General features: G+C 36.8%; 1 protein-coding gene across 20 annotated transcripts in view; it reads left to right on the top strand.

Annotated features, from left to right (window-relative positions):
• Window positions 1–12,543, top strand: part of KLHL13 (kelch like family member 13) — a 384,258-nt gene that overhangs the window by 359,170 nt on the left and 12,545 nt on the right. For all 20 annotated transcript variants that reach the window (XM_082445533.1, XM_082445530.1, XM_082445527.1 and 17 more), the window contains 3 exons: window positions 2,774–2,906; window positions 3,461–3,657; window positions 11,529–12,324. In XM_082445533.1, the coding sequence (XP_082301659.1) occupies window positions 2,774–2,906; window positions 3,461–3,657; window positions 11,529–12,324 (1,126 nt within the window). The remainder of the gene's footprint in view (window positions 1–2,773; window positions 2,907–3,460; window positions 3,658–11,528; window positions 12,325–12,543) is intronic.

Below are 12,543 nucleotides of genomic sequence, written 5' to 3'. Positions count from 1 at the left end.
TGACATCTCTCTTTTTTGCCAGTACCCAAGGTATGATAAATTTCCCAAGATAAACTGTATGCTTTAACTTGCCAGTAGCTATTAAAACTTTAAAAGTATATATTGTCTAAACCAACAATTCCACTTCTAGGAATATCTCCCACAGATCTACTCACACAAGTAAGTATATGTACAAGGAAGATCATTGCAGCATTGCTTGTAATAGCAAAAGTTGAGAGACCAAAAGTGAGGAATGGATGAATAATTATGGTAGGCCCCATACCCCATGAAATTCTGTGCATCCACTAAAAAGAATGAAGTGGATTTGTGTGTACTGAGACAGAGGGCTGTCTGTGTTACGCGCTCAGGTGAATTTTAAAAATGCAGAACAGGGGACTTCCCTGGCGGTCCAGTGGTTGAGACTCCGTGCTTCCACTGCAGGGGCGCAGGTTCTATCCCTGGTTGGGGAACTAGGATCCCACATGCTGTGCGGCCCGGAGGGGCCCCCCCTCCCCAAAAAAGATGCATAACAGTAAGTGTAGTATCCTACTTTAAAAACTCCTGTACGCATATGTGTAGAAAGTGGCCTGGAAGTATATATACTAAACTGTTAACAGTAGTTACTCTTAGTAAGTAGAAGAGGTGGACTTTAGTTTTCAATTTTTATCCTTCTGTACTTTTACAACAAACATATATCTACATTTTTTAAACCTGAAATTTATCTGAAGGAGAAAAAAGCCAAGCCCTTGGGAGCCAACCTTTTCCCCCCAAACCCTGGTTCAATTCCTCTTCTCTCATCTTAGCCTGTACAGTTTACCACAAATAAGCACTCTAGGCACAATTCATTTTATTATTGAGAGTAGGTTCACAAATAAAGTTCCTGGTTTCTAGTTAGCTTGTTACAGAATTCAAGTTCTACATGTTGTTGTTGTTTTTAATACCAAGTGGTGGCTTCTGGGTAAAGTCTGTTTGGTCAAGCATTAACTGAACATTTGTTAAGTGCCAACTATGTGCCAAGCACTGGGGAATTCAAGCATCCTAGTCCCTCAGCTCTTCTCCCTGATGGCTCCCTCCTCCCCAGTGGCTTGGCCATCCCATCCCCAGCCCCAGTGGTCGCATTCAGGACTTCCCAGTTCTCGTATGCTCACCTACGTTTGAAAGGCAATCCCCTTAAACTTACTGCAATTTAGACTCCATATGTGAATTTTCAAAAAGCCACTTCCTGCCTTCTCCATGAAAATAGTTCCCTAAAATGGACATCTCTTTTTACCTCTACTTTTCTAAATAACAGGAACAGGAGATGATTTAGCAATGGAAAAAGGAAAATATAGAGGGGGTGCGGGGGTGGGGAAATGTTTGTGTTTACAAAGGAAAAGGGGCATTTGTGAAAGAGTTGATATTTGTGAACGAAAACATATGTCAATCACTGTTGGAGAGAGGAAAATGTGATACATAATCCTGTTCTAAAGTATATGTATAATGTATAAATATTTTTGGAATAAAAATATTTATATCTCTCTCCAGAGAGAAAGTGGCTGGATCACATTATCTCTTTGAAGTTCTAGTTCTGTAGATTCAAGCATTTTCTTTAAAAAGCAATTTAAAAATTATGACGAGAAGATGTTTAGACTAAGATTTATATTATACATATGTGCAGGATCACTATTTCTGAAACTGCATTCTTCGGTATGTCGTGCCTTTTGCTTCTTAAATCCATGAAACACGACTTTAAATAAAAGTTTTATTTGGGGTCATTAAAATAAGAAGGGGATAGAATAATCCTTGCTATTAGTTCTTGTTGTATTACATTATTATATTACATTATATTATTAGAAAGTAATTTGTAGGACTTCCCTGGTGGTGCAGTGGTTAAGAATCCTCCTGCTAATGCAGGGGACACGGGTTCAAGCCCTGGTCCGGGGAGATCCCACGTGCTGCAGAGCAACTAAGCCCGTGTACCACAACTACTGAGCCCGCATGCCACAACTACTGAAGGCCGTGCGCCTAGAACCGGTGCTCTGCAACAGAGAGAAGCCACTGCAGTGAGAAGCCCGCGCACCGCATGGAGGAGTAGCCCCCGCTCGCCGCAGCTAGAGAAAGCCCGTGCGCAGCAACGAAGACCCAATGCAGCCATAAATAAATAAACAAACAAATAAATAAATTAAACTAATAAGAACCTGCTGTATATATTAAAATAAATAAATAAATAAAAGTAATTTGTATGAGTATCTTCATGATTTTTTATAACAGTACATTTCCATTTTTGAAACTACAGACTCCATCTTGCAAAAATCTTTTTTTATTCTCCATTTTTTTATTGTGATAAAATATGCATGTCATAAAATTTACCATCTTAACCATTTTTAAGTGTACCATTCAGCAATATTAAATACATTCATAATGTGCATGCATCACCACCATCCATCTCCAGAACTCTTTCCTTCTTCACAAACTGGAACTAATTCTGCACATGGGAAAATAAAGTGTACATGGTAATTTTTTTTCCAAAATACTGTGAAAGCCAATGGTTATATAAATAAGTGAATGTATATACTCTTTCCTTATTTGTTCTTAATCCAAATTAATCTTATCTTTTTTCTACAGTGAGTTAAATATATATTGCCACATATCAAGTAAGCTGTTCAGTTTTTTTCTTCTTCTGAGTCATTATTCTACTGGCTTTATGTTCCAAATATATTCCCCACACGTTAATACGTCAAGAGAATTCTAGCAAACAGAGATCTGTATTCCCATTTTACCTTGCCGAGCGGCTCATCTCATGTTCTTGTTGTAGGGGTTTGACCAGCTCCGACTTGAAGGGTTGCTCTGTGACGTGACCCTGATGCCAGGGGACACAGATGACGCCTTCCCTGTGCACAGAGTCATGATGGCCTCTGCTAGTGATTACTTCAAGGCTATGTTCACAGGTAGCTTGCCTTTCTAAACTCTGCTTCCACGTTAAAACAGTATGAAAAATATGTGTTTAAATCCTTGTATTGGTAAAGGAAGATTCAGTTCTTTTGGTCAGTGTCTTTACAAGAAGAAAGAGTTTCAAAAGGAATAGACACCCAGTATGTACAGTTGTGGGTGGCCCTTTTTTAACCTGGAAAACGGATGTACCTTTCTTATTCTTCTGTCCACCTTTATCTCATAGCTTTGCTTTCCCAGACACATATCTGAATGGGCCATCAGAGACTAATACAATCCCCACTAATACAATCTCTAATCCATCAAAAGATCTGAAGTGACAGGAGAACATTTTGGAAGCACTTGCATCGTATATACCACCTCCATTAGTATAGAGATATTCCTTTTTAAAATACTCTTTTTTAACTGTAAAATATGCAGAAACCTGACTCTGATACAAATGCTACACAGAATAAAATTTCCCTGATTTTATCATATCTAGTTAGCAGCAGAAGTGAGTTTGACCTTAATTAAATTATCCACGGTCATTTAATGGAGTGTCTTTTTATTTAAGGTGGAATGAAAGAACAAGATTTAATGTGCATTAAGCTTCATGGCGTGAGCAAAGTCGGTTTAAGGAAAATTATTGATTTCATTTACACTGCAAAGCTTTCTCTTAATATGGACAACCTTCAAGACACACTGGAAGCTGCCAGTTTTCTACAGATTCTGCCGGTTTTGGACTTCTGCAAAGTATTTCTCATATCTGGGGTAAGACATTTTCAAATCAAATCTTTTCCTGCGGTGGACTCCGTCGTAGCCTGTTTAGAGTAGACTCATGAATCTGTTGTATAGATGTGAAACTCTGGCCATTAGAGAGAGGTGTCATGTTGTATATGGTCTAGAAGCAGGTCGATGGGAAAATAGTACAGGTGCATTTTTACAAAATAGAATCATTTAAGAAAAGCCTTCTGTGTAATCAAATGACATTAGACAGTAATAGTGTTTGATAACGATATATTCCTTAACCTGTTTGATAACGTTACATATTATAATTTGGTTTTATTCACCTTAATGATTTTATACAAACAGGTTTCTTAAATGGAATTCTGTGGGAAAGTAATCTGAGGTTCTAGAAGTCTTTTAAGATAGACTCAGTCATTTTTTTCTTCCTTTAAATATGGGAGTTGGATCTTGAGAAGAACTAACATCTATGTGTAAATCTGTAAGGATATGAGTCTTGATTCTATAGAGACACATCACCTACTGAGTCATTTTCAGCCTTTTTTGATAGATAAGAGAGGGTACATACAACCACCAATCAGTGAACTACTTACAGTCACCCGGTTCCTGAGGACAGTGCCTCATTTTAGTTGAGACCCTTAAATTAATAACACTTGATGCTTACACTTATCAACTCTTGACATTGCTTTACACTGATCTTAGCAATACGTGGTTGTCCTGAGCCAAACTAGGTACAGTGCCATAATTTCCTTGGAACTAATCACTAACCATAGACACTGTTGACCTATTGTACTTATCACTTAAGATATTCGTTGTGATCAGTTCCTTAGTTTGAAAGAAAAGAACCAAACTGGGTAAAGCATGATTTGTGAAGTTATAAAAACATACACGTCAAAATAACAGTATTAAAAAATAATTTTGTTCTAGATAACTCTATTTAAAGCAAGTTTATTTCAAGATGATATCATAGTAATTTTGCAATATTGACAAATTTCCTGTAATTAGAATGTTGGTTCCTTAACCTCCTTGAAGCATTTATTATAACTGTATGTTTTTGCCCTTTTGAAAATTTCTTCATTTTTATAAACACTCAATATTGTCTTAAAGGTTATGTTTTTCATTCCTAGTGTCTCTGCAGATATCCTAAAGCCCATTTCTAAAGGAGAAGAGACATGTCCCTGACAAATCTTACTTGTGCTATAGTTTACGCTAACACTCTTTGTTTTAGAACTTTCTTGCCTATGAGCTTTGAGGAAACACCTCTTTTCTTAGTACCATACTATTTACTTGTCTTTCATCCTGTTTGCTTAGGATATGTCTATGTGATTTTACGTTGGAAATCTTCCCTCTCAGAATCCATGTTAATTTTTGAGAAAAGTTGGTGGATTATTAGTTAAAGGATTATATAAAATCCAACTTTTCCTTTATCCTTCTTTCATGCATTCCATATCTTAGTTAAATATTCAGGCTTACTCTACTACCCCTTTCCTTCTCAGCAGTCAAATGAATCAGGAAAAACAGTAGCCCTGGGTGCCTTTCCTATGTATAAGAACTGAAAGTTTCAAGATAATATAAATATTTTTCAAAGGTAGATTTGTTTTTAGTTCTCCCACAAGCTAAGTTATTTTAGATAATTTTAAAATATAACAGTCTCATGATTGTGTGCTTAACCCAAATGTTTTGAGGAAATAGGTTTATGTTTTTAATGATATAGTAGGATTATAGTTCATGTAACCAAAACACTACTTGGGTTTGAGCTTCTAGAAAGAAAAATTAGCTTCGAACACAGTTCTTTTGTATCCGTACTTAACCATTTATGTGGATGAAGAGGAGCAGTGGTACATAAAATGTGACTCAACAAATCATCCACAAAGCATTTATATGTTAATTTTGAATGATAACTTTCAATATGATAATAATTGACAGATATACACTACTATACATAAAATAGATAACTAATAAGGACCTACTGTATAGCACAGGGAACTCTACTCAGTACTCTGTAATGACCTACATGGGAGAAGAATCTAAAAAAGAGTGGGTATATGTATAACTGATTCACTTTGCTGTATACCTGAAACTAACACAACATTGTAAATCAACTATACTCCAATAAGACTTTTTTTAAAATAAAAATTAAGGGCTTCCCTGGTGGCGCAGTGGTTAAGAATCCACCTGCCAATGCAGGGGACACGGGTTCGAGCCCTGGCCCGGGAAGATCCCACATGCTGCAGAGCAATTAAGCCGGTGCGCCACAACTACTGAGCCTGTGCTGTAGAGCTCACGTGCCACAGCTACTGAGCCCGCGTGCCACATCTACTGAAGCCCACGTGCCTAGAGCCCATGCTCCGCAACAAGAGAAGCCACTGCAATGAGAAGCCCGCGCACGGCAACGAAGCATAGCCCCCGCTCGCCGCAACCAGAGAAAGCCCGCGCAGAGCAACAAAGACCCAACACAGCCAAAAATGTAAAAAAAATTAAAAATAAATTTTAAAAATAAATAAATAAAATTAAAAAAATAAAATGAACAACTCTATATTGCTTAAAAAAAAAAAACAACCAATAATAAAGCCCCACTTGCCTTTGGTGCGATAGAGACGCCAGTTTTCTATAAGGGAGCATCAGGCTTAATAGAACAAGAACCCCTCCCCTCCGACCTTTGCCTTCCTTTGCAGTAATACTTTTATCTTAGGGTTGTAATTAGTATTAGAGTTTATAGTATCTGGTACTTTTGTTCTTGCTGTGTGATTTTCTTGGTAGTTATAGAAAAGAGGAGCATGAAAAGAAAACAGAAGGATGACAGTGAAGGATATAAAGCAGAGTAGGTAAAATTTTCTATAAAACTAAAAACATTTACTGTCATAGATCATGGAGATAATGGAAACTTACCTTTGTTTAGTTACATACCTACAAAAGTTACATTAGTTTTTGTCTTATGACACTGCATAACTACAGCATGCTAAATCCCGTGCAGCCATTCCTTGATTTACACACAGGTTGTAGTCAAATTTTTTGTTTATCATTTGTTTGCCATTTGGAATTTGTAACATCTAGTGTTTTCCCCACATTATTACTGTTACGGAGGATTACAGGCTAGCCCGTAAAACCCAATTTAATGTAAGGTTGCTGAAATAGAACACTTGTAATTGAGGTGGAAATATTACAATTTAAATTTAGTTATACAGAATAAACAGAACAGAATGAAGGTAAGCAAGAAACCATTTTCTTTTTTACATAAAAGCATATTTAATCAGAGAATGACGCTGCCCCTGTGCTTTAGACTCGGTGTAGTCTTTCTTTAAACTCATTTTTTTAAAGTGCTTATTTTTTTTTCTTGATACAGGTCTATCATTGGTTCCACCTGTACATTTATTGCCACTGATCAGGTTGGGGGGATCACAATGAAGTGTAGAGAAATTTATTGAGGTGACTGGGGTAAAGAAGAGTGGGAGACCTTGGAAAACAAGGGAGGTGCATTTGTGGGAGAAAAGGCAACAATGAAGGGAATCAGAAGAAGTTATTAGAAAAGACAGCTTCTTTTGCTGTAATGTGATGATAGCAGCAGCAAGCTTCGGGAATGTTCTTTTTGACGTAAGGGTTTCCTGTATAGTACATATACTTCACATCCCTTCTTTAATCTAAATTGGACTTATCCATTAAGATTAATTAACACGTCTTTCCAGGTAATGCTTTTGGGGAGGTTCAATGCAAATTAAAGAAAAAATTGTATAGATAATTTTACAACAAATCAAAACTATTTCCCTCCCCACCAAACCAGTCTTGTTTTCCTTATTGCTAAGGCTAATATTCAGTAAGTAGTACCCAGATACTGGTTGTTTATGGTCGAGCATCTATTCTGGTTAGTTGGTACTCAAATACTCTAAATATCATCCCTGCATATAACTTTAACCAGCCCATTCTTGCCCATCTGCCATCTGGGACTCTGTAGGGAAAGAAGAATCTCAGCGGGGGCCTAAACCAATTTACCCCCCCAAAGACCATTGTGATCACTAATACTGCAACCAACAGGGGAAGTGCATTCAAAGTGCAAAGGAATAAGAAAATTGGATTCCCCAAGCTGGACACACCATCAGTATTCACCTCAAATGGCACTCATCATGCGAAGAGAGACAAGACTGGGAGAGAAAGGCTTTAGTTTTCTTATCATCCCTTTGTTCTTCTTACCAAAAGGTCCCTTCCTTGTGTCCTGTGATGTTCTCACCTGTGGAAGGAGGCCCAGGAGACGATGCCTGTTATATCCTCGACCCCCGAAAGTAGCTTGTTTGATTTCTTCCCAGTCTTTTTCTGTGGACGTGCTTTCTGTCTCTGCATTGGTTGTACTTGATGTCAGGCTGTCATTTTAATGAACTAGATAGCGCTAAGGAGAATTTGGTACATTGAATATCTGAGGAGTCCCCCCAAATTTGCCAGCTAATTTCTTAGTGTTTGCTCTCCCTTTGAGAGTGCAAAAGCAGATACTCATTTGCTTTTTTTTTTTCCTAAATGGGAATTTATTTGTATAAGACACTGAATTTCAGCAACATAACATCACAGATTGCTGATGAAAGCTGTCATTAAAGTATCAAATTATGTTAATCACAGCATTTCGGTACATCAGGTGTAATTTGAACAATTTAATATTGCAGCAGTGAATACCAGGACATTAATGACAATTGAGAATTATGATGCTTAGAACTGCCTTTAGGATGACCATGAAGGTTGCTTGATTACAGTAGAATAATTTATAGTAATTTATATCAAGGAAACTTAAATGTACACTTGATTATTTTTAAAATAATGTCATTGGTTCTCATAAGCAGTTGAGAAATTTTGTCCTTTTTTGCTTCTCTATCCTTTAAAACTCTAATATAATTATTTGGCTTAACTTCTGTAATGACTCTTTGGAATTTTGGCCAGGGTATATATTCAGATGAAATTAGAGTTGTTTCTGCTTATGAGTTTGGTTTTTTTAATAAGCTTTAAATTCATGTTTTATATTTTAAAATGTAATGTATTCTATTATGTACATGAATTGCATTGTATGTTATATTAATGTACATATTCATTATTTAATATTGTCTAGGCTAAATGTTCAGGACTATGCAAGCTGAAGCACTTTTAAGAATCATGACTGAGAATGCATTAAAATGAACTATAATTGAATAATCCTGTATCTTTCCAAAAATTGTTTACCGCTATTCCATCATTTTTGATCTGTTTATATTGTTAACTGTTATTCTAGACTGTGCTTCTACAATCCCTATAGTCTACAATTAATTTTTTTAGCTTTGATTACATGCACTTCATAAAAATTAATTTCCTATTACATATTTTTCTTATCTGAGTCTCATTTAAAATTAATAAGGTTCTAGTAATTTGCTATGTTAATTCAGCAGATATTCTATTTTTAGTTGTATCTATCATCACGTCTTTAATTTTTATATTGCTGATAATCGTAGTATTTAACCTTTGCTATATACCCACAGTGTGGTAGCTATTGTACATGAGCTATAGAAATTACTTAGTCTTTCTATTCAAGAAGATGACAATTCAGAAGGTTATGAAATACCATTCTCTGGTGATTTTTTTTTAAAGGAAAGAGTAGGCAGCTATCTATATTGACTAAGTAGTCTGTCAAGGATTTTCCAGTCTTGTGCATCTGTATATCTGATATATAGAAGGGATTTTCCAAATGCCCTTAAATACAAGGTAGATTTTTTTATCCTGTTGTTTTAGTAACTGTTTTCTTATTGAATGAAACTGAAGAAGGAAAGAGGAAGGAACTAAATACCTTGATCCCAGTTCTAAATTACACAGTTTGGTTTCTGTTAATCTTGGTTTGTATTATATGCTATAAATTTAGATTTAAATTTGGTGACTAACAACCCATGCTATCATTTTGCCCATTTAAAATATACATTCTTTGTTGTTTTTATTTGTAATCATATCAGTAATGATAAGAATCTGCATACTTAGGAAATATATTTGTGTTTTCATCAACTTTTGCTTATCCATATTAGCAAACATCTTCAAAAATGAAAATTGGGACTTCCCTGGTGGTCCATTGGTTAAGACTCCACGCTTCCACTGCAGGGGGCTCGGGTTCAATCTCTGGTCGGGGAGCTAAGATCCTGCATGCCGCATGGCACGGCCAAAAAAAAAAAAAAAAACAGTGAAAATTACCCTTGCTCTGGGGAAGGACTATGTCTTACTTACCTTATAAAGTGGATCTACTACCCCAAACAGCAATCCCTTCCACCTGGGGTGATTTGGGCAATGAGGCTTTAACTGTAACTTCATTTACACAACTTAAAATTGTATGAGACACCAACCTGCCACTCCTAAAAGTGGATTAAAATGTATTTTTTATTATTAACCAAGGTACTGAACAGTATTAAACTGTGGATTTCAAAAGGCCCATAATTTGTTAATTTATTTTTCCTTGTTCTTTTGTGTTACAATTTATTTTAGGTATTTTTAAATACATAGCTATTAAGTATAATAACCATTTAAAATTGTTGATGATTTTTGTGAAGCAAATAGGATGCTTAAAAGAGTTCAAATTCTTCTTGAGTAATAAATCTGTGAAAATAGCAGCATGTGTGTGCGTGTGTTGGCCTTAGAGCTTTCAGTGGTATTATAACTGGGCTGTTACTTTCTGCAGAGGAGTCATTTCAGCTTTTCCATAGAAAGATGATAGAAGGATCAGCCAATTTTCTCATAAGCATCTGCCAATCTGTTAATAATACAGTTGCATCAATGAGGTTTGTGTAACATTTGTGAACACACACCCTGACAAAATTAAGAAAAAACATTTGAATCCTTTGCCTTTGACCTGTCTCTGTGTTTGTACACACACACACACACACACACACACACACACACACACACACACACACACACACACATACACATTTGTATGGTCGGCTTGTTTTTGTGACTTATGCTTTACATAATATTTGCTGGTATGATTTTCCTGTTTTCATTTTTGACCAATCATTTAATAGAGCACTGAAAAGACTTCCTGCTGAAGATAGGCCTCTCCATAGCTTCTCTCCTTTTCATGGCTCCCGCTTTTGGTATATTTTACTGTGTGCTGGGGAAATCTTGGGGTGCTAACGTGGACTCCAGGCAGAGCTACAGTATGCTGAGAGTAAGAGGGTGGCTAAGGAAAACTATGGTGCCAGCCATCAGCATACATACCAAAAACTAAACAAAAGGAATGATTTGATGTAGAAACACCCATTCCAGGCCTCAAGAAAGTGATTTCCTTGCTTCTGTTTCTACATAAATAATATGGAGAATAACTTCACCCTAGGAATAATGGTCCTATTAAATTATCTTCGCTATAAGCAATAACTTTTGAAGGAATCAGAATGAATCATAGTGATGAATGATGCCTGTTGACATGAAAGAGACATTTAGGGATCGGGTGCTAGAGTTTTTCTGCGTGTGGATCTGCTAGCTGAGTTACTTTTAAGAATCATGACTGAAAAGTGGATTGAGATGGTTCATAATAGAATAACTTTCTATTTTTCCAGAACTTCCATCTGCCCAGAATTTTCTTAGTATTTGGGTGGGGGTGGTGAGGACACATTTTGTGGAGAGAAAAGTTATTATTTTGGCCATAGTCAAGTTATACCATTGTTTCTTAGAGTAACTTTCAATCTACTGACCTGGAATGAGCATTTTCTTTTAGTCATCTTTCTATTGGATTAGGTAAGGGTGGTTTGTGAATTCCCTTTAAATCGTTAATATATGGAGAAAGGAAGCTTTATTTGCATCTATATGGACAGTAAAAAGCATATTTACTCTTATTCTAGTACAGGTATTTATGTATCCAGGCGTGAGTGCCATGAAAGTAGTTGGGTTTTAATTTTTTGTAATTGGCTTAATAGGTCACTTTAGACAATTGTGTCGAAGTTGGGCGGATTGCCAACACCTACAATCTGACAGAAGTGGATAAATACGTTAACAGTTTCGTCTTGAAGAATTTTCCTGCGTTGCTGAGCACCGGGGAGTTCTTGAAACTCCCTTTTGAACGTCTTGCCTTTGTGCTTTCCAGTAATAGCCTTAAGCACTGCACTGAACTTGAGCTCTTTAAGGCTACCTGTCGCTGGCTACGCCTGGAAGAGCCTCGGATGGACTTTGCTGCAAAATTAATGAAGAACATACGATTTCCACTGATGACACCACAGGAGCTCATTAATTACGTGCAAACCGTGGATTTCATGAGAACTGACAACACGTGTGTGAATCTCCTTTTGGAAGCCAGCAATTACCAAATGATGCCATATATGCAGCCAGTGATGCAGTCAGACAGGACTGCCATTCGGTCTGACACCACTCATTTGGTTACACTAGGAGGAGTGCTGAGGCAGCAGCTGGTTGTCAGCAAGGAATTGCGCATGTACGATGAAAAGGCTCACGAGTGGAAGTCCTTAGCCCCCATGGATGCCCCAAGGTACCAGCATGGCATTGCCGTCATTGGAAATTTCCTGTACGTCGTTGGTGGACAGAGTAATTATGACACAAAAGGAAAAACGGCAGTTGATACAGTCTTCAGATTTGATCCTCGATACAATAAGTGGATGCAAGTTGCATCTTTAAATGAAAAGCGCACCTTCTTCCACCTAAGTGCCCTCAAAGGATACCTGTATGCAGTTGGTGGGCGAAATGCAGCTGGTGAACTGCGTAAGTGTGTGCACGTATATTAAGCATAGAGACTAATTTCTTTACCCCCAGATTCTTGTCAAATCATAAAATAAGCAGTTTTGTAACATCAAAGACCAAAAAATGTAGCCAGGATTTTATTTTAAACTGTTTTTCTTAGAAAATATCAGAGACCATCTGTACGCCTTATCTGGGCATATATTGTTGGCCACACTACAAATTATTATCTTACAAATATAT

Source organism: Balaenoptera physalus, assembly GCF_965194825.1.
Source record: "Balaenoptera physalus genome assembly, chromosome: X".
Taxonomy (NCBI): Eukaryota; Metazoa; Chordata; class Mammalia; order Artiodactyla; family Balaenopteridae; genus Balaenoptera; species Balaenoptera physalus.
The sequence above is the reverse complement of the archived record's forward strand: the minus strand, read 5'-3'. Positions and strand labels throughout refer to the sequence as shown.